The sequence below is a fragment of the Podarcis erhardii genome, assembly GCF_964252035.2.
Source record: "Podarcis erhardii genome assembly, chromosome: 5".
NCBI classification, from domain to species: domain Eukaryota; kingdom Metazoa; phylum Chordata; class Lepidosauria; order Squamata; family Lacertidae; genus Podarcis; species Podarcis erhardii.
Window position 1 is genome coordinate 62967218 of NC_138509.1, and position 21584 is coordinate 62988801.

General features: G+C 43.5%; 1 protein-coding gene across 4 annotated transcripts in view; it reads right to left on the minus strand.

Moving 5' to 3' along the window:
• PFKL (phosphofructokinase, liver type) overlaps positions 1–21584 on the minus strand; it is a 41114-nt gene that overhangs the window by 9297 nt on the left and 10233 nt on the right. For all 4 annotated transcript variants that reach the window (XM_081864484.1, XM_081864485.1, XM_081864487.1 and 1 more), the window contains exons 3-14: positions 20751–20828; positions 15993–16182; positions 14137–14302; positions 12942–12986; positions 12655–12763; positions 11414–11509; positions 10355–10447; positions 8071–8196; positions 6504–6568; positions 4520–4583; positions 2636–2782; positions 2226–2296 (exon numbers count right to left, since the gene is read on the minus strand). In XM_081864484.1, the coding sequence (XP_081720610.1) occupies positions 2226–2296; positions 2636–2782; positions 4520–4583; positions 6504–6568; positions 8071–8196; positions 10355–10447; positions 11414–11509; positions 12655–12763; positions 12942–12986; positions 14137–14302; positions 15993–16182; positions 20751–20828 (1250 nt within the window). The remainder of the gene's footprint in view (positions 1–2225; positions 2297–2635; positions 2783–4519; positions 4584–6503; positions 6569–8070; positions 8197–10354; positions 10448–11413; positions 11510–12654; positions 12764–12941; positions 12987–14136; positions 14303–15992; positions 16183–20750; positions 20829–21584) is intronic.

A 21584-nucleotide genomic window follows, 5' to 3' on the forward strand; every position in this document is an offset into this window, starting at 1 on the left:
AGGCTGGCGGCGGCGGCAAGAGCGGCCCAAAAGGTGCTGGCTGGCTCCGGAGAGTCACTGCCCAAAATGGCACTCAGCCAGCTCAGCCCAGCCCCCTTCCTCCTCTATGCAGGGTGGGCAAAAGGATGAGGAAAAACCAGGAGGGAGGGAGGAGATGCCGCTGTGTGTGTGTGTGTGTGTGTGTGGAAATGGTGCCCCCCCAAAAAAAAATATGGTGGCGCAGAAAAAAAATTAACGAACAATTTTTAAAGAAGGAATCCACACGATTCACAGACTGTCCGTGGACCGGATGTTGAGGGCAATTGGGCCGGATCTGGTCCGTGGGCTGTAGTTTGCTGACCTCTGGGTACAGCAAAAGGATATACAGTGAAATTATCTGTTAAGCCGACATAGCACAGCTGAGACCGAGGACTGTAAGGAGACAAATCTCTGTAGGACTGAATTCCACAGGTATTCTTGACTGGTGAAACAGTCCAATGAAACTTGTGTCTGTAGCAGATCTGGTTTTGCATTCATTACCAGTTTAAATAAACCAGTTATTGTACAAGCCACATGCACTTTATGGCAAGTGTGTGCAACTGGTGAACATTATCCAAATTCATACTTGCAGTACACATTTTAAGATCCTCTGCCCCATATGTAATTTATAGATGAGTATCTGCATGCACGCAGACCCCATCAGGTTTCAGACACAATCATCACCATTGTCATCACATTTCAAACCCTCACAAAATGTCAGAGCCCACAGGAATAAATGGCAAGCTCAGTAGGTCCCCCTGCCCTGTTTACCAGAAAGGAGAGCAATTTGGATGAGATAATGCTTCCTGCCTGATGGGACTCAAGTCTCATGACATTATTATGCAAACCCAAGAGTTTGCAACACTTAAGACTCACTCTTTCTAACATTCCACAACTTGATTATCAACCTAAAGCAGGGGTGGGAATCTTTTTTGGCTTCACCAATGAGATCCTTATTAGGATCTGCCTTGTGGGTCAAATTTGACAGGTGGCATCATTATGACAACACATGACTGACAGGTGGGCAGGACTGCCCTATTGTCAAAAATCCCTTTCACCCCAATATTAAAGGCGGGGAGCAGGAAGAGGCTTCCAAAAGCCTTTGCAGGCCTCCCTAACCTTTACAGTTAGAGTGAGACTGGGGGATTAAAAGGGAAGCGGGGGAGGAACCTTGCAAAAGCCATTGCGAGCCTCCCACTTTAAGACTTGCAGCATGTGGGTGGCCTATAAAGAAATGAGAGAATGAAGCATGGCAACTCCACATTGAATAAATATTTTGGAAGCCCTCCAAATGAGACAATGAAGAATTGGCAAGGAAGTAGGAAACAGAAAATATTATGTTTGCTTATCATAGAGCACCAAAACATTCAGGAGAAACAGATAAAGCATTCTATGAAAGAGAAATAAAATAAACAAAGGGCCATGAACTAACAATAATGAAGGATCCTGTAGAGATAATACAGGAGCATGATGACTGTCCAAGAAGTTCAGGCATGCACTTTCCATTTCCGACAGCTGAAAAAATAAGATAGAAGCTTGGCAATTTTAGGTTTGCGTCTAAGAAATGAAGAAGACAAATGACACTGGAATGTTAAAGGGGGGGAAGTGTCTATGGAGAAAGCTGGTTATGAGATGACTATGGTAAGAAAAGAATATAGAATAGCAAAGGATGAGTACATAGAAAAACTGACTGTCATAAGCTTGGTATGTTATCAAGAGACCTTTCAGAGAAATATGTTGATATGTTGACAGTGGCCAGCAATTTTTAAGAATAAATCATACAGGAAAAACAACCACACAAACAATTAATTTCCACAACTGGAAGGCAGAGGTAAGATAAGCTGCAGGGGGAGAATTCTTAAATTACAATAGTTCTGTAATAAATTAAGCAGTGATACATCCCTGATCACCTTCATGAAAGGTTGAGAAAGGTTTGCTCTGTTTTAGGTGAAGAACAATTGTGTAAAACTGCTATGCTATGCTATGCACCCCCTGAGATAATAAACTAATTCCATTTTAGAACAAAAGATCCCTAAATGAGAGCCAGATTGCATGTGAGAATTGCAGGCTTGCATGCTCACTACACACTTCGTAACAGGTACCAACCTTTTGGAAGGTTTTACCTGTATCGTCCCCTCTTTGAACTCAGTCCTGCAATTTCTCCACATCTGCAGAGAACCACTCTGTGGGCTGTCATGCGAACTTACCTTTTGGTCCCCAGCATGGATCCTCCACGCCCTAGCCAGCCTGCAACATCGTGCCAGCCCACCTCTCGGATCTACGAGAAGAAACATTTCATTAGACCTCTCATGATTCACCCAGCCATTCCCAACTGCATTGCACCAGGTTGTCTTCCAAATCTTGGATTTGAAAGTGAAAGCAGTGTGGTTTAAAAGAAGAAAGATCAAATTGATATTTTGTTTCCTGTTACAACCAACTCTGCCTCACCCGCCCCCATCAGAAATTAGTAAGTCATGGTGCCAATTTTGCAGCAGAAATGACAGCTGGAGTTCCAAATGAATGTTGCCCTGTAGATGTTCTAGTTTACAAAGTAATGAGAAGGACTAGTAGTCTGACAGGAGGGAGGACCTCCTCCCTTCCAATTAGAGAGACTCACCTGTCCTTTGCTCAAGCCTTCAAAGCCATCATTCACCACATACATTGTGTGGCCTTGGCAGATCCCAACGCGCACAGCTGACCGGACTGCTGCGTTCATGCCGGCTGCAGGGGCTCCCACATTCAGAATGGCAATATTGAAATTGCTCTGCCCGGAACAGAAACGGATAATAAACAGCTAGAAGAAGTCATGGTCAGCACTCACGAGGGTGCTGGGAGCGCAGAGAGCCTTTAGGAGGTACCTCTGCTACAAAGCAAGCTATGTAAGAGGACATTGTGCAACTTCCTTGTCCTGCAATACTTCAGGTAAGTATTTTGAGGACTTCAGACAAGAAACTGAGTAGCCTCGGCTGAGATGTGACTCGCTTCCTTGCATAACCATCTCAAACAAGGTGGTCCAACTTTTCACACCAAGCGGGCCACAAGAGTACTTCAGCACAGAACCCAAGGGCTGCAAACTGCCTTGTTGTGTGGGGGGAAGGAAGCAAGGCCAAAATTTGACACCCCCTCTCAGTCCTGGCTAAGTGAGGCACCAGTCTTTGGGAAGGAACTGCGAGGCTCTGGCAGGGTCCTAGAGTCCTCCCCCCTTCTTCCCAAAGCTGGGAAAGCACTACTTAGGCTTTGGGAAGGAGGAAGGAGGACTCTAGGACCCTGCCAGAGCATCGCATTTCCTCCCCAAAGTCCAGAGCCTCACTTACCCAGCTTTGGGAAGACAGCATGAGGTTGGGGGGGGGGAGAAAATGTTGCTGAGGGCTGCCGAAAAAGGCCACACGCTGGACTACCCTGATCTAAAAGAAATAACAGGAAGACCATATATCAACATAACAATTACAGTTCACAAAGTCTTTGCCTAACTTTTGGCTGTAGAAGAGGGTCAAGTTTTTCCACCCTGTGCAAGGAGTTCAGAGCTCCATATAGCAGCAGCAGCACTGGGTCCTACTTTCACCTGCCCTCTCCATCTCTTTGCACCTCTGTTCAGGCGGCTCACTGCTGCCTATGTCCCTGGGATGAAGCACATATGAGGCCTGCTGGTATTTCCTGCAGAAGCCAGAGGTTGCTTCTGCATTCCTTTGTTTGACCCTTGAGCAAAACAGGCGAAGATCTTTTTCCAGTACAGATGGCAGCTCTTTCCTGGTCTGTAAGGACACATCTGACCTCTACTGAAAAAGGCTGGGCATGTAATCAACTGCTTTGAGGCTGCAAGCATCTGCAAATGGGAGGGGGAGATGTCCAGGAGACAGCACTTCTTTTGTGAGTGTATTGGAAACATTTATTGGATATACAGTGTGGATTCTAGCACACACAGTGATTACATGTCAGGAAGACATTGCTTTTATTGTCTGTGAACATAGAATGCAAGTGCAATTTGTGGACATTTTTTAAACCTTGCATTGTATCCAATGATGTGCCAGCAGGGTTCCACTAGTGCAACAGGGCTTCCGTTCCCTTTCCTACCCTGATGGGTTCCCAAAATCAGCTCTGGAGGGTCCCCCAACATAATTTTGAGTGTGTACAGGGGGATGGTGGGGACAAGAGAGGAAGTTCCATTGCACACAGAAGTCCTTTTTGGAGCTGCAGCATTGCATAGGTCCGTCCATCATTCAATGTCCAGATGCACCCTCTTGAGACCTGCCTTGGGGCTTTTGATTTGTGCTTGTGCACACAAATTTATTTATTTATTTATTGGTGGCTTTTTCAAACACTTTCCTTACAAGGAGCTCACAAAAACAAATTAATAACGAAAGCAACATGCTTACAACATGCAACAACAAACAACAGACCATGATAAATATGGAAACATTAAAGCAGTAAAAGAAATAACAGCTATTCCTTTCACACTGCAAGAAACCTGCAGAACAAAATCTGTTTCTCTTTGCTTCCTCACCTTTTCCATTGCAGGCTTCTGGTGTGCAAGAAGCTTGTAAATGTTCCAGTTGTTTTCAAAACTCCTGGTAAAACAAGCCCACAATTATATTGGTAATCTTTTATCGTAAGAAACCACCAAAGCCAAGTCTAAGAGACAGAGAGAAAGTCTCTTCTCTTTCTTACTTGGACTCTAGAATGCTCCTAAGATGCACAACACCTTCAAAGGTGAACCTCTTTTTAATTCCTTCCAGAAAATGTACCATCACTGAAGTGCATTGTGGATGTAACTTCTCAAATTTAATTTAGCTTTTGCCTGAAAGTGCTAACCTATGGAATCTTCCACCTATTTCAATTAAGGTAAGTGAATTTTCTTCTCATGCATCTTAAAGCATGCTCAGACCTTTTTACTTATATTTGTTTAAACAAAAAATACACACAAGAATATTTGCACTCCCAAAAACAGTCTTAAATTGCTACTCCTGTGTCTCCTTGCCAGGAAGATCACTTAAAGCAGGCTTCCTAATTCTCAAGGGAATTTAGCTGTTGCTGGACTCCTTCAGCTATTGTTGTATTCCAAGTACCATTAGCCCCAGCCAGCATGGCCAGTGGTCAGGGATGATCGAAGCAAAAGTCCAGCAACATCTGGAAGGTCACAAGTTCCTCATCCTTGCTCAATCTGGTGTCCTCCAGATGTTTTGGACGGCACTAAGTGGGGAAGGCTGCCTCCCCACTGTGTACAGAATAAATTATTGCCTTGTTTTGCTGCAACTGGTTATCAGTCATTTCCTCAATATGTTATGTTTCTGTTTTCAAAATAGGCTGATAATTTATCTAGGCCTTGAGTCTGCTATAGCAGTCACTGTGACACGGTATTATAGGTGACAGGAAAAAGTGTTAGCCTGCAGTTCCTTCCTTAAGCATTAAGGACTTACTTAAAAGAGTGGCATGACCAGAATACTGGTCAAAAAAATTCTCTCTATCTTTGATGTCTAGACTTTCAGTGGATTGCTTACGTAGCCAAAATGGGGCCATCAATGCATAAGAGAGGGTAAAACCCAAGGTACGCAGAAGTACAAAAAACCTTGAAAAATGGGAACCCTAAGGAAGGACTCCAAAAACAGCCCTATGAGGGCTAAGTGTGCAGTAGTCGTGGAAAGCTAACAGACTCTGGGGAAAAAGAGCAGCAGAAAAGGGAAATGATGGAATGGAGTGGCTAGAACTCTAAACAGAACCAATTCTCACTGCAACATTTTGCCTAATTCTGCCCCCCCCCCCCCAATTTTAGTCCCTGTAACACTATATAGTTATGGAGAGATCTTGCCATTGAATGAGTGACCAGAACATACATAGTATGTATGTATGTTGTATGTCCACCCAAGTAGTAGTAGAACGAGATTAAAATAGGAAGAAAACCAACTGCTCGGAATCCAAAACATGTGTGAGATTTATTTCATTCTCGTGAACTAATGATCCATGAAGAAACAAGGTTAGTTCATATATAAGACACTTAAGACGCCCATGTTGCTATTAATGTCAAGGAGATGGGCCAAGTGTGTTGCAGTAGAAATGAGAATGAAGGAAAAGTAACCATCAGCTCTGATCATTTGGCTCACAATAAATAGGACTGGCCATTAGAAGTTGAAAAAAAGAACACAGATCCACTAACATCTAGAGACTTCCTTAAACTGTGAATCCTGGCTATGGGGTGGGGAGTCAGAGTTTCTCTATGGGCAGGAAAAAAGAGGTAAAGAACTTCTGTAATGTTAGAGGAGTTTTGAAATGCTTTTTTTGTACCTGACTTCACATTTCCTATGAAAAAACACCTTGGAAATGTTAAGAAAAGAGAACTGAACAAATGAGTAACAAGTTCTTGGCTTTGCTACTAAATACCAAAGGTCTACAGCAAGACTTGCCTTCATAACTGTTGTTATTTTAAATGTTAATATAAACAAACAGATGAGAGGAAATTCAATTTCCACCCAGATCCCAGAAACATCTCTCACCTCCCTCTGAGCTGAATTGCTTCATCAAATCTTTTGTCATCCATTGCCTTCTGGACATCTTTGGTCTATAAAGATATTGTGGAGGTGGGGGGTTAGAGAATCATAGCGAGGCTCTAGTAGAAATCTAATAAAACCAAGGGTACATTGAGATTAATTCTCTTCTGCTAATTCCTTTTCAGGACATTCACGAACACGCTCATTGGAGGGCCATTTCAGGCACAGAGAAAAAAGCAGTATAAAAAAGGGAGGCTGGAAGGACCAAAGGACTGCAAGAACCCCTGGGGGAGATGCATTCTCCAGAAAGGCTGTGCCAGGGCAAACCAAGAAAAAGAACTCTCCCAGGGAGAGTTTACTGGCACAGCCTGTTCCGTCATGTATGCCCGACTCCAAATGTTTATGGACTGAAAAGGCATGGTTCAGGGGCTCTGGAGGTTCTGCACTCAAAAATCCAAAACCATACACCCACAAACTCCATGTTGACAAATTGCAACAACTTATGCATGCATATTGCATACTTGATTTGGGAAGTTGTTGTTTTTTAATCAATTTTATTTTGTCAAGAACCAGAAGAAAATGGTTATTCTGGTTAATTGTGTTTTTAAACAGTGCTTCATCCCAAAGGATCCCAAGGTGGTAAACAAATATTCCAATTATATACAACACATGGTAATATTAAAACTATAAAGCAGTAAGTATTGGGGGTGTCGGGGAGTAATATATACAATTTTGCTGCAGACAGACCAAACCTTAAGCTCACATATCCCTGAAAACTTGGAAAGGAAAAAAAACCAGTGTGTTGAAAAGCTGACAATACGAGAACAGCTATATCTCCACTGAGAGGGAATTCCACAACTAGAGTGTAGTATGACAGAAAAGGCCCAGCATCACCACAGACCAGGCCTCAACCATCAATGGGACCATAATAAGCCTTCCTTGCAGAGCTTAAGACTCAGGCCTCATGGGAAAATATGGGGACAAAAGACAACTGGACAGCTATATATAAGGGTGCAGATGCATGGGGAGAGGCTGGTACCTATGCTAATCAAGGCTGCATTCAGACATGTTGCAAATGGACTCTTTTGGTAGAAACAGTTAAAATGGAAATCAGTGCTAAACTTCCACTAGATTTCCAGAGGTGGTTTTTATGTTGTGCAAAAGTTCACATAAAACAGGGGAATGAGCAGGTAAGGAAATGTAACAAAAAGAAAAAAAGAAAAAACAACCCCAACTACAGAATGCAAGCTTAGTCATACCTCCTACCCACTGGAAATCTAGCAAAACCTCATACCATGTTTTCAGATTTCTTTCTACGTAGGCTATTTTTCTTGTTTGTTTCAATGAAAGCAAATATTTTTGGTATTCCGTCTCAGATGCCATATTCCCTCTACATATGCACAATTCCCGCCCCCCTTCCAAATATCTGCTTGTTTGCTGATTATCATTCATCATGTGTCAACTGTGAAGCTCCCTGTCACCCCACTCACATATATAAAAATGGAGCCCCCCCCAATGCTGTGCTTTTCCACACTGCATATATTTGGCTTCTATGATCATGTGAAATACTCACCACTTGCACACATTCCATTAGGGGTAGGCGCACTGACTGGTTCCCAGAGAGACTGACCACACAGGCAGGTGTGTCTGGTGTTGCTTCCAGCAGTGCCATCACAGCTTCCATCCCCATTTTGCTGCTCTGGGGGACACACAATGCATTTCCAGAGACAGTCAGCTATGTATACCTTGCATATTTAGGCACATACCATGTCTCTTTGGGATTCTGCAGCACAACGTGCTTTGGAAGGTTGGAGCCTTGTCTCACCAAGCACTGGAAATCATACTTCACCCATTCAAAAATGTGTACGTGTTTCAATGTAAAAACCACTGAGACAGAAAGATGGGGTAACTGTGACGCTAACAAATGCCCACGGTTTTCACATCAGCAGCAGCACACAACCTGTATAATATGCATCTCCTAAAGTTAGAAAGCAGCAAGACTACAAAGAAGTATTAATGGGAAAAGGCTTGCCTTTAAAGAAACAAAAAACTCCCAGCAGCAGGAATATGAACTGAGATGATAGGAAGAGCCAGTATTCAAAGTTTCCTCTGACAGAAAAAACTCTTCCCAGGTGTTCACACATTAGGAGCAGCACAGAATGGCCTTGGTCCACAGCCACACCCTCTTACCCAACAAAGTTCTGCAGTGCTATCTGACACGTTCTCATAACAGCTGTTTTTCCAAACTACTGTATTTTCTCTCTTCTTAGTGCACGTTGCTAACTATCATGTCGACCGATCTTGTTTAACAGGCCTAGAGAGCCACCTCTTCAGAGGAAACTGAATACGTGCAACTAATTGGGTTGTTTGCTTTACTGAGAAACGGAAATCTGTCTTTTTCTGTTAGTTCCCATTCTTGGTAGTGGCAGATAGGGGCAGCCTTTACTTTGAGGGCAGTGCTTCCTCTGGGTCACAGGGTCAGCTTGCAAAGATGCCAAGGAGGGCACTGCCAGGCTGCACCAGAAGCTGAAAAATAACTCCTCCTATCCTGTAGTACTGGATAAAACAGCAGTTTGCAAAATTCAGCTCTCCAAACACCAGGTTGACCAACTGGACAAATAATTCGGTAAAAACACATCTAATGGACCATTTCCGAAAGAGAAAACACGAAGAAGACAGGACAGAAGGTCATCCCCAGGTCTTAGAACGGTCTAGCCTACAAATGCAGAAAAATATTCACCCACTCCTTTCTTGAGGCACAGGAATTCCTGGTGCGATTTTCCTACCCTGATTAATAGTGTGTGTGTTTTTGTGGGGTGGGAAAAGACTGCCTCGTTTCAATACCACTAAGAGTGCAGGAAATCCTCTGGAGCAGTGGGAAAGGTTAAGACAAAAAGAAAACCATGACCTAATGAAAAGCCTCTCCTTCCAAGTCCAGTCCTAAACAAAGAGGAGGGCAAAAGAGGGAATAGAAAAAAGAAGTATCTAAGTATTCAGAGCTCTGAATGGAGCTCTGCTGAGAATCTTGCTTTTGACCAGCCAAGACCAGCCAGGGAGAGTTCCTAGCCCTTGGATTATTTACAAGTTAACTACTGCAAGATGCAACAAGATGTAACACTATCTTGAAAGTGAAGACTGCCCCATCCCTGCATTAATGAAGAATACTGCATGAAGAATGAAGAATACTGCATTAATGAAGAATACTGAGATCCTGGAAAATTTCAAGGTTAACAAAGGTTTCTAATAGTGTTAAATAGAAATGGATCAGGCATTCTACACAATGGAATGAAGAACACAAGGCTGTCTCTGTTATGCACAGCAGGGTTTGTTATTCAGACAGGACTAAGTCACACCCAGAGATCTAGAAGCACTAGCCTAAGAGAAGGTCCAGGAAGCCTCTGCATTTAACATCAGAGCCTGCAAAACCAGGGCAATTTTTCTGTTTGCTTCCGAGTGGCCAAGCCAAGAATAAACAAAGCAAACACCTTGCAGGGTGCAGAAAATGCCTTCTTGCCATCCAGTCTACTGCATTTGCCTATTGTGAGTTCTGCATGCCAGTTTTGAAAGAGGACTTGCAGTACAACATACCAGCAGTGTTTCCTTTTAGTTATGGCTTACTTATCTCCACCTATATACAGTGGGGCATAATGCTCGACCAGTGTGGGCAACTGATTTCTAAATGGCAGAAGGGCACATGCACTCAGTCTGTGAAGTTCCTGCTTTTTTCAGGGTCTTCAACTCTGACTCGCCTTTCTGCAGTTAACCCAACAACACTTTACCAAGAGAGTGAGAAGCCATTCCTTAGACATACCCTGAACGTCCCAGACATCTAGCAAAAGAAAAAGAGTAACACTTACCAGGACACGATCAAATGCTGAGGGGGTCCCACCACGCTGCACGTGGCCAAGCACAGTCACACGAGTGTCAAATCCCAGGCGCTTGACAACCAGCTGATCAGAAAGTGAGGGGAGGGAGAAAGAAAATCCGGAGTTAAAGTATGCTTACACCCTCCCTGTACCAGATTCCCTGGTAAACTGGGAGAGGGGCTCTAGGTCAGACATTTATTATTGCCATCATTATTACTATTATTATCAATTTATTAATCACCTTCTAAACTACTGTCTCAAAGCAATTTACATGATGAAAAACTGCTAAAACCGCAAATATAATAAATACATTTAAAACAAGACTGAAACCCTATCAAGTGAATACTCATAGTAAAGACCCATTTATCCAGTTGCGAAAGCCTCCTGGAACAAAATGCATTCAGCTGCTTGTGGAAAATGCAGATAGTAGGTGCCTGTCATATATTGACAGGAATGCTGTCCCACAGAAGAGGGGTGGCCACAGTAAAAGCCCTGCTCCAAGTTACCATAGGCCAGGCTTCTGGTACATGTAGGAGAGACTCTCTTGTGGACAGCAGTGATTTATTAGGTGTGTAAGGGATAAGGCGGTCTCTCAAGTAACTTGGTCCTAAGCTGTATAGGGACTTGTATGTTAGTACTAACACCTTGAACGTGGCCCAGTAGCCAACTGGCAGCCAGTGCAAATCCTGCAAGCAAATTGTTTGCCCCACAAGCAACCTAGCCGCAGTTTTCTGCATCAGCTACGGCCTCCAGATCCACTCCAACAACACATGTAACAACACATAGAATGCATTGCAGTAATCCGTGAGGTTGCCAATGCAATGTTTACATCTGCATTGAAGCTGCAAATGCCCACTTTAAAATTCTCCAGAGTGATTCAAAGCCCGAAGAAAGCTGGGAAGCCCAAGTGAAAAATGGACAGCTGTCAAGTTCACAGGATATTTTTATACTCAAGATAGTTCCAAAATATGGAAAAGCCTGTTTTCTAAGAACCGTGTGCTGAAAAATACTTTCACTGTTATGGCTCTACAACATTAATCAGTTACTTACATCCTTCACGTAGTTGGAAGTGATTGGTTTTCCATTTCTGTCTATGGCACCTTCAGCGATGATGATAATATTCAGCCGGGATCCTCTGCTCCGGGTCTATCAAAATAAAAATATGGAAGCTAATGATTGATCCATCAGGGAAAGGCAAGTGGCTATGTTAACGGAGACTCTCTCATAATCCTAACATTAACACCTTAGGCTTGACAGTCAAGCCTTTCCCCATCAGCAACTTTGCAGTTCAGGGACGGGGAAGTAATGGTCCTCCAGGTGTTGCTGCTCTACAGCTCCCATCACTTTTGACCATGGTGATGCTGGCTGGGGCTAACAGGAGTTGGGGGTGTCCAACAATATCTGGAGGGCCAAATGTTCCCTGCCCCTGTTGTAGTTCCTGCCTGCTGAGAAAGGATGACTAAAGGCAGTTAGGTGGTTTGGTATCTAATACTAAGATATTAAGAATGATCTGCTGGATCAGGTCAGTGGCTCTTCTAGTCTAGCATCCTGCTCCCATAGTGGCTAATCAGATGCCCATGGGAAACCTGGAAGCAGGGCCTGAGCGCAGCAGCGCTCTCCCCTCTTGCAGTTTCCAGCAACTGGTATTCAGGAGCTTATTGCCTCCAGGAGTGGAGGGAGAATGCAGTCAGGGTGGCTAGCTTCTGATAGCTTCATCCTCCATGAATCTGTCGAATCCTTTTTTAAAGCATGCAAGTTGGTGGCCATCACTGCCTCTTGTGGGAGTGAATTCCATGTGCTTCGCAAAGGAGTATTTCTGTCCCAGATCTTCCAACATTCAGCTTCATTGAATGTCCTCAAATTCTAGTATTAGAGGAAGAAAAGCTTTTCTCGATCCACCTTCTCTAAACTAAAAAGCCGCCAATCCTCAACTCTCTTTCTCTTGAGATCCTGTCCTTTTCCCCCCAGCTCCATGCCTCTCTCGGCCAGCTTTTCCTACCCAGTGTCACCTGCATTTATCTGCAGTACAGCATACACACAAAGGAAGGTATTCCACAAAGAGCAACACATCAGCAGCATAGAGAGCTCTGGAATGCTGCTGTGAGCTGGTGTACAGTGCATTAATAGATCTGATCCTGTAAGCTCTCTGGAAAAAAATATATGGCCCCATCAACTTAGATGAGACCACTAAAGAAGAGAATATAAATGAAATGCCCTCCCCCATTTGTACTTATCAGAGAAAGAGCACATAATTTCATTTTTGTTGTGCAACAGATACCACCGACACCCACCTCACCAAGCCTCTCACACATGAAATCCTCCCAGTCATCCTCAGGAGGTGACTCAGGGATGAAAAGCCAGTCTGCACCAGAAGCCAAAGCTGAAACTAATGCAAGGTACCTGCAGAGGAAGAAGAGAGTCAGCTTGTGAATGATGAACCCGGGGGTATCAATCATGGTGAAAGATTTGGGAGATGGGTGGGTGGGTGGCAGGCATATACCCATGTTTAGATTTAATCCCCTAATTGGAAACCCAGGTCTCCCTCAACGAAAAAATAACAAGAGAGCTCTCTCCTTACCCACAGTGCCTGCCCATCACCTCCAGCACAAATGTTCTCTGGTGACTGCAAAGCAAAATAAGAGAGTAAAGACTTGTCCAGATGGTCATTCAGTGCATGCTTCAGTTGCATCTTCTCATTACTGCAGTATTTACACACACATTAGCTGGACGGGGAAGAGACAGCATCAATGCTGGGAGCACGAGCCCACAGATGTGCTTGAGAGCTTGCTGCTGGTGAGCACATTTTTCATTTTGTCTTTTCCATCCAGTCTCCTAAGCCTTTGAAGGGGACTCTCCCAGGCCTTGGGCTGACTTTGGAAAGAATCAAAAAGTCTCCACTTGGGAAAGAACATCTTGCTGCTTACTCAGCAAACCTCATTGTGACAGGGATGAGCACCTGAAGTCACATGCACATTGGAAGCGTTCAGAAGGATGTCACAATTAAGACTACACATTCTCTCATGAGAGAGGAGCAACCAAAATCTGTAGAGCCTAGGTTAGAAAATGAGCCACACCAGGGAAGAGTGAGAGGGGAGGTACTGTGGTGTTGCTTCTCCTCCACCTCTCTGAAATAGTGTAGGGTTGTGCATTTTAGCCCAGGAAAGATGCAGTGAACTGCTACGTGTGGAAGGAGCAGAACGCTGCTGCGGCAGTGGCTGCTTGCCTCTGAAGATCAAGGAAGGCAACCAGGTCTTGCTTCTGAACCATTTGGGCAAGCAGATATTGCTTATATGGTGCCTCCAGCACAGGAACTCCAAAGTGAAACAGTGTTCATGTCACAAAGACTGCACATGTCATTCAGGCAGGTAGGGATTCACATTTTCTTAGCAACATGTTGCTGAATGAGTGGGGAGAAATATAACATCTCAGCAACACAAGTGTCATCTTTGATGAAGACATGTGTGTACTTGGCTAATGAGTTCCTTTTATAATGCAAGGAAATAAAATGACTCAATAAAAATGACTAAGTTAGGTCCACTGAGTTCAATGGCTCTAACTTAATTGTTCTGGGTGGTGCAACTATCTGGGAAGGCCCTAATAGGGAGTTAGTCCCAGAGAAGCAGGTTCATCACATCTACACACCCCTTGGAAAAACGCTTCCGCAGGGCAGGAACTATCTGTTAGTTACATAGCTCTCAGGCTAGTCCTAGGCATGCTGCAGTCTTTCGTAAAGAAACATAGGAAGCAAAAGACCTGAGAAATCATTTGCTGACCTCTGGGCAGTAGTGGTGATTGCGTCAATCACCTCCATGATACGGTGCAGGGCAGAGTCAGTGCCAATGGTCATATCTGTACCACAGAAATCATTGTCAATGGAGCCCACCAGGCCCACAATGTTTAAATGACAGTATGTCTGAGACACCTCCTCAGTGATCTTCCCTGAGAAAGAAAGAGAGAGAGAAAATATTAACAAATGGATATGAATGAGAGATGGTCTGTCTAGGGAAAGGACTATGGAAATGACAATTACATATGAAGAGAACATATTCTACAGTAGAAAACAGGATGGTGTTAGCCCAACTGGAAATGGTTAATTGTTAATTTGAGTGAAGTTATATTTCTTTCCTATTAACTTGAGACTGTAAATGAGATTATAACCTTAATGTCTTTTCAACTTGATTTGCAATTGCTTCTTGATAATCTGAAAACCATAATTTGGCACTGATACTAGCTTGATTGCAGAATCATGTTTTTAACTAGGGGGAAAAAAGAATTTTAAGAAGGAGCAGGGCAGCAAATTAAGCCCTACAAATTAAGTTAGCATTGACTCCACTGAGACAGAAAGCTTTCTAAACTCAAGTATAACTAGTCTCATATACTAAATGTGTTACTATTGTGTAATTTTTAGAGAGATGAAAAAGCCACTCATTTGTTACTTGATTGTTTCCTTTCAAACATCTTGGCCATGGATACACAATATCATGTAACTGAATCACTGGCAAATTTTGTATTCTAAGCTATAAAGATTGCTAAGCAACTTTTTGCAGAATTAAGGAGTGCTCATCTTTAACTTTGCTCTATTTTGTTCTTTTTAAAAAATCATGAACAAAGTAGTGTTCATAGGCTCTCTTGTATATTTGAGTTTCTTTTCCTCTCCATTGTCTGAAATCAGTATTTGTTTTTGGAAATTGAAAGTCTGCAAACTAGCAAGAAATTTGAACAGTCCTCAGTGGTCAGGCTCCTGTGTGTTTATTTCTGTGCTACCGAAGGTCCCTTCTGCTCACTGCATGCATGTATTGAGGAATGAAAGGGTAAGTGGGTGTGTAATTGAATGTAAAACATAGTCACAGTAAGTTTCAAGGCCCTTCATAGTGATAAACTTTCACAGAAGGTTGAAGTTGTAAAGACAATGCTGCCAGGGAGGTAGGTTGGGGAAATTAAATGGGGGGAAAGCATGTATATGAAACTGCTTCAGAATGAGTTTTTAATGACCCATTTTCCTTCCTTGTACCGTGTAGAGTTTTTGTACTGGTAACCTGCATCTTACGGTTCTTTTATTTACGTGATCGTAGGTTTGCATGGAAGCTGAAATAAATAAATGGACAGCGGAGGAAATCCACTCTCTATTTATTTATCCCCACCCCTGTGAAAGTTGAAATTGCAGGCTTACCCAGCTTTGGGAAGGCAGTGCAAGAGCTGTGACAGCATCCCAGGCCACCTGTGAGGTCCATGCCCAGGATACAGTAAGTTGTAAGGGAATCAAGAAGGACATTTTACTCATGACACCCGCCCACCCCCGTTTTTGATTTTATTTTTGAACTGACACTCAACATTTTGAAGATATTGAGCAATGGATGCTCTGTCCTCAATTGACTGGGAGTGGGTGGGGTTAAACCAAACCTTTTTTTTTTTTTTTGGCAGGGGGTACCTCTACAAACCTAGCATGCTGATCCATCTCTCTTATTTCTCAAAGGCTCAGTTTGGGCTCCAATTCTATTGGCCTTTACCATGTGGGCTCATTGTTACAGGGATTTCTAACATCCAAGACTGCTATTGGGATTTCTCCAATATAGGCATCAGGTTGACTCACTGGAGTAGTGCTCTGAAGGGGACTAAGGTTCACACGTACCTTCTTTGACCAGTTCCTCCAAAAGACCACCCCACTCCGAGCGGAATATATTTGCACCAGTCAGGCTTCCGTCCCCACCAATGACGCACAAGTTGGTGATGCCGTGCTGCACCAGGTTGTAGGCAGCCTGGAGGCGGCCCTCCCGGGTTGTGAAAGCTTTGCAGCGGGCACTGCCAATGATGGTGCCACCCTACAAACGAAGAAACCAGGTGAGAAAGGAAGCTCAGAAGACAAATAGGAAGTCAGCAGACAGATCCACGGATAAGCACACAGGTCATCAACATCTTGAAGGGCTGGGAGTTCCAACAGGAATAAAGCATGGGGACTTTCTACAGCTGGATTGGGGATCCCCTCCAGATGTTGGATTACAAGTCCAACCACTCCCAGCTGGAATGGCCAATGAGAGCTGTGGTCCACCAAACCCCAGAGGGCTACAAGTTTCCCAACCCTGTTCTAAACAGAGATACTGTTTAAAAGATGGTTTCTTTGAAGTTCCAGATTCAAGCAGAATTAGATTGCAATATCCTCTAAATACAGAAGGCATATGCCACATCGGCCCAAGAAGTGTAGGATTCTTATTTCTAACCTGATGTACCAGGGGACTCCAGTACTAGTGGGTATGAAGATAAATGCAACAACCCCAAAGCATGGGATTACCCTGATACACCATTATGTATACTGAAATGCGAAGAAGGGATATGGAAATGTCTCTTTCTCTATCCAGTCATGCTGCTGCCAGGACTGTGATCTTCAGTGGACTTGGTGTTGCAGTCTTTATAAATCATGTACTGTTGCAGTCCTTATAAATCATTTTATTGATAAACAGCAGCTCTGACTATTGCTAATAATAATAATAATAATAATTTATTATTTATACCCTGCCCATCTGGCGGGTTTCCCCAGCCACTCTGGGAGGCTTCCAACAAAGTATTAAAATACAGTAGTCTGTTAAACATTAAAAGCTTCCCTAAAGAGGGCTGCCTTCAGATGTCTTCTAAAAGTCTGGTAGTTGTTCTTCTCTTTGACATCTGGTGGGAGGGCGTTCCACAGGGTGGGTGCCACTACCGAGAAGGCCCTCTGCTTGGTTCCCTGTAACTTGGATTCTTGCAGTGAGGGAACCGCCAGAAGGCCCTCGGTGCTAGACCTCAATGTCCAGGTAGAACGATGAGGGTGGAGACGCTATGTAACATGTACCACTGAACAGCTGAACAGCTGTCAGAGAACTCTCCTTTTGAAAGGGTCTTGGACAACACAGCTAGAGGAGCACAGGCCTGGCCCAGTCTGTGCGCTGCAACCCAGCCAAGTGTGAACAAATCTGCTCTGTCCCCCACCATAATACAGGGGCATCTCTCATTTCACTCAAAATCACTCCTGCCCCTTGATCAGTGTTCAAAACTTACATTATTCTAGGTGCATTTTGCGACAGGGAAATTCATTAGCACGAGCAGTTTCTGAGCTATGGGCGTAAAAATGCACCTAAGATTTCAGTTAAATACTGCAGAGTGGAAGAAAAGGAGCACCTTTTTCTGCCTCCCCACTTCCGGCTACTCTCTGAAGACTGGAGAAGAGACCCTCTTAAGAATATTAGGAGGGTGAGCAGGGGAAGGACTAGACCATGTGAAAAATGAATATAATAGTTTTAGCTGCAGTTCATTCATTTTCAGCTTTGTATTCTTGTTATAAAAAAGTGCACCTAGACATTCTGTTGTTGTATTCATAACCTAGGTTTAAGGTGCCATTTAGCTCTTGGCTTTCATATCTCAGTTTCTAACATTGCCTTCGATGCTCTTCACACAAAACTGCTGCTCAGTCGGATCTCCTGCTGGGATCCTCACAATGTTGATGAATGCTGCTGTGACAGGGGAAATGATCTTCCTGAACACCCTCCCCACTGTTGAACAGCACGAGAGCTACGGGAATAGCACCACAAACCTACATCCATTGAGCTAAAACTCCAGACTATGACCAACAAGCGTCACTTTAGAGCAAGAAAACAAGAGGGGGTAGAGAAACACAACAATGAGGGATGCAAGTGTTACTGGAATAAATATAAAGACCAATGTGCTGTGAAGGTCTGGAGAGGGAGAACATGCTGTTAGCACAGTTAAGATTCCTGCCCGGAGGCTTGCTGTACCCTGCTAAAGGGGTGCGCCAGCACCAGAGTCACTGACACAGCCGCCACCCTTGTCCTCATCTTTCTGAAGGTAAGTCTACATGGGCAGGTAAATCAAAGCACTGCAGACAGCATGCTGGCCTTGCTTAAGCCCATCAGAAACAGCAGGCTGCATTGACAGCATCAGAAAGACACGGAGGGTGAGGGACAAGAAGGGGAAATCCTGCAGAGGCATGCAAGACCAGAATGTTACCTGAGGGAAAGGAGGCACACCAGTCAAATTGGGAAAGGCTCTAAGAAGGGGAAAAACAACAACACAAACACTATTAGGAGGGGGCTGAGCAGGTCCCAGTTCAGAGAGCTCCTGACAATCAGGATCACCTAGGAAGCAATTCCAGCTCAGTGGTGCGAGAACTGCAGCACTCCCACCCTACCCGCGGGCGGTAGATGTTATACCCAAATGAATGGAGCTGAGTTGGATTAAACCCAGCCTACAGCAGAGTTTCTGAGACATCTGGAATTACCAGGTGATAACTCGGGCTGTTATGATGAACCAGGTGGAAAGAAATAAAAACAGGAGTAGAGTCAAGAGCCAGAAATTGCAAATTACACTTAGTTATATTCTATACACCTGAACAAAGCAAGGTCACTTCAGAGAGAGAGAGAGAGATTTATTGGGAAAACACAATTCTCACATAGGTAGGGCTGCCATATGTCTGGACATAGCCTGGATTAGGCCCTCGTAAACAGTGGAAATCGTTGCAAGTGGAGTTTTTGGAGTATTTCCTTAAAAAATGCTTTTTAAAGTTTTGTGTCCAGATTTTCACTTTTAGAAATATGATAACCCTACACATATGTATACAACGCAGGAAGCTGTGGCCATTTCAGGGTTCCTTGAAATCTAGACATGCATCATACATGTATTTTAAATATAAGCATTGACTCTCATTAGGCATTTTAGGTAAAGAACTTAAAATTGACAAGGCCATGATGATGATTTATCTGTCAACACACACTTTTTTGAGCCTGAAGAAGGAAAAAGGAAATTTAGCACCTGCCTAATAATAATAATAGTAGTAGTAATAATAGTAATAATAATAATAAATCATGTGACACAGATATTTTAAAACTGTGCCACCACAAATTAATTCCTATCACTTGTGACTGTGGTGGGCAAAGAATGCATATGTCTAATCCACCCACAATAAATGGCTCTTTTTGTAGCACAAACCTAAAGCCACCATTTGACCTTCCCTGAAACCAAGCACAGTGAAGAAATCATAAAGGTGAAAGGGCAAGTTAAGCATCCCAGGCTGACAGATGAAATCAAAGGAGTCTCTCTGGAGGATGGCCATATGAAGTAACAATGACTGACAAGGAGAAGTGATGTAATATTTGGACTGGGGAATGCATCAGGTATGAAATAATGTGAAATCAATTAATTAGGAGATTTAACTGACTGGATTGCTTTCTCCAAAACTCAACCCTTTCTTGTGATTCCTCCAAGAAAACATTTCTTGGTAAACTACTGCAAAGCTTATGCTAAATATCCCAATTCAGGGAGGGACCCTGCCTCATCTCACAACTGGGGCCATATCAGGTAGAGAGGCTACAAGGGACCTCTGCCTGAGACATGGAAGACCTTACATAAGAACACAGGAAGCCGCCTAATACAGAGTCAGACCAAATTGGTACACCTGGCTCAGTATTCTCTACACTGACCGACAGTGTCTCTCTGTGGTTTCAGGCAGGAGATGCCAGGAATTGGATGTGGGGCCTCCTGAAGCATGTGCTCTGGCCCTTTCCCAATCTTCCTAAAGCTTCTGCTAGCTGGGACAAACAGTACCAGGTTAGAATGAATGGATTCAATTCAGGGCAGCTCCCGCAATCTTATTATTCAGGCTTCCTTTAGAAGTCAGTTTAAGAGTACGATAATGTACCAAAACACTCCTCCTTTCTCCCTGCAGTGGCAGCCAAGTACAACTCCCATCTCTCATGAGGCCACGCTAGGCAGCTACAGAACCTTTCTTAAGGGATCTCATTTCCAGTGCTAGTCAACATATATTTCTGGTCTGTTACCTAACCAGCTGTGCCACAGCTATACCGACTGCTGTGAATTCATACATTGTAGACTCTTCCTCCAATTGATTCCTGTTTCCTTCCTTCTAACATGGAGCCTTCTAGGAGAAGGAATACCTCACTGCCTATCCAATCAAGATTTTGGGAGCAGAACTGTTATTTATAAAGGGCACAGGAAAGCAGGGGAGGTGGAACAGGTCATAACTGGTGATATGGGAGACAAAGGCTGAGAAGAACCAAACAGAGCTTTTGCAGAACTATGTAGGCCATGTTGCTACCCCAGCACAGTCCTTCTCCCTTCCTATGAGGAGAAAATTGCATCTGCATGAATTTTGAGAAAAATGGGACCATGAGAGGAGGTGGTTTGTCTTCACTAGTACCCATAAATTAGCACTTCAACTCAGAAATGTACAACTAAACTAAACCACTCAGAGAGCTACTGTAAGTCAGAGCTCTGTACTCCAGAAGGCAATGTGTGGCTATAGACGGACCTGAGATGGGAAATGTCATGAGGCCTATCTGCTTCCACAGCAGGGAGTCAGGCAGCATGACCATTTGGGCCTTACCAGTTGAATGATGTTGGATACACTGAGCCAGTTTGCTTGCTTGATATTCTCTCCTCCTTCTACCAGTCCCTCGTAACCCTGTAAAGAGGAAAGAGAGCAGTGTGAATGCGCCATTGCACTAGGGAAAGCTTGCTCCATGACCCTTTAAAATTAATCCAGCATAAGGAGTGTTGCAAGAATCCCTTAAAACAGCTCTAAGCCACCCATATTTTCTCCATACTCCTCAGATCACACAAAGACTGACAATTAAATGTGAAGCCCTTGAATATACAAAAATAAAGTTGCAAAAGCTTCAGTGACACACATTACAAAGACAAATGGCATGTTATCACAACATTTCTACAGGATTTGGTCTTGAGGTCTGGCAATTTTTCAGTACCACAGCAAGAGTTCTTGCATAACTTGCTGGACTGTGAGAAGCTCATGAGGAAAACTATGGAACTGTCTGCCACAATTTATAGGCAGTACAGTGTCTTGTGGATTTACAGTTTGAAAGTTATCAAAAGAACAAAGGTGTTTTTGCCTGTTTATCTCACCATTGCCATTGCCATTGCTTTAACTTTTCTATGAAGAATATACTAATGTTTTTGAAAGATCCCTCAATGCTACTCAGCTGCAGAAATATAATGTATTCAGCATTTGTTCTTGTAAAGCATGTTGTTAAATTATTATACTACAATTAATTTTGTATGTCAGAGAATGCACAGATTGTCTATTTTTGTGAAGGGGTATCCTAGGTGACATCTAGTTCTAACTTGATCATCATGCCTCTCCTGAGCCCCGTTTTACAGCTGCCTCATATTCCTGGCCAGGGGCTGCCTAGGTGCCATGCTC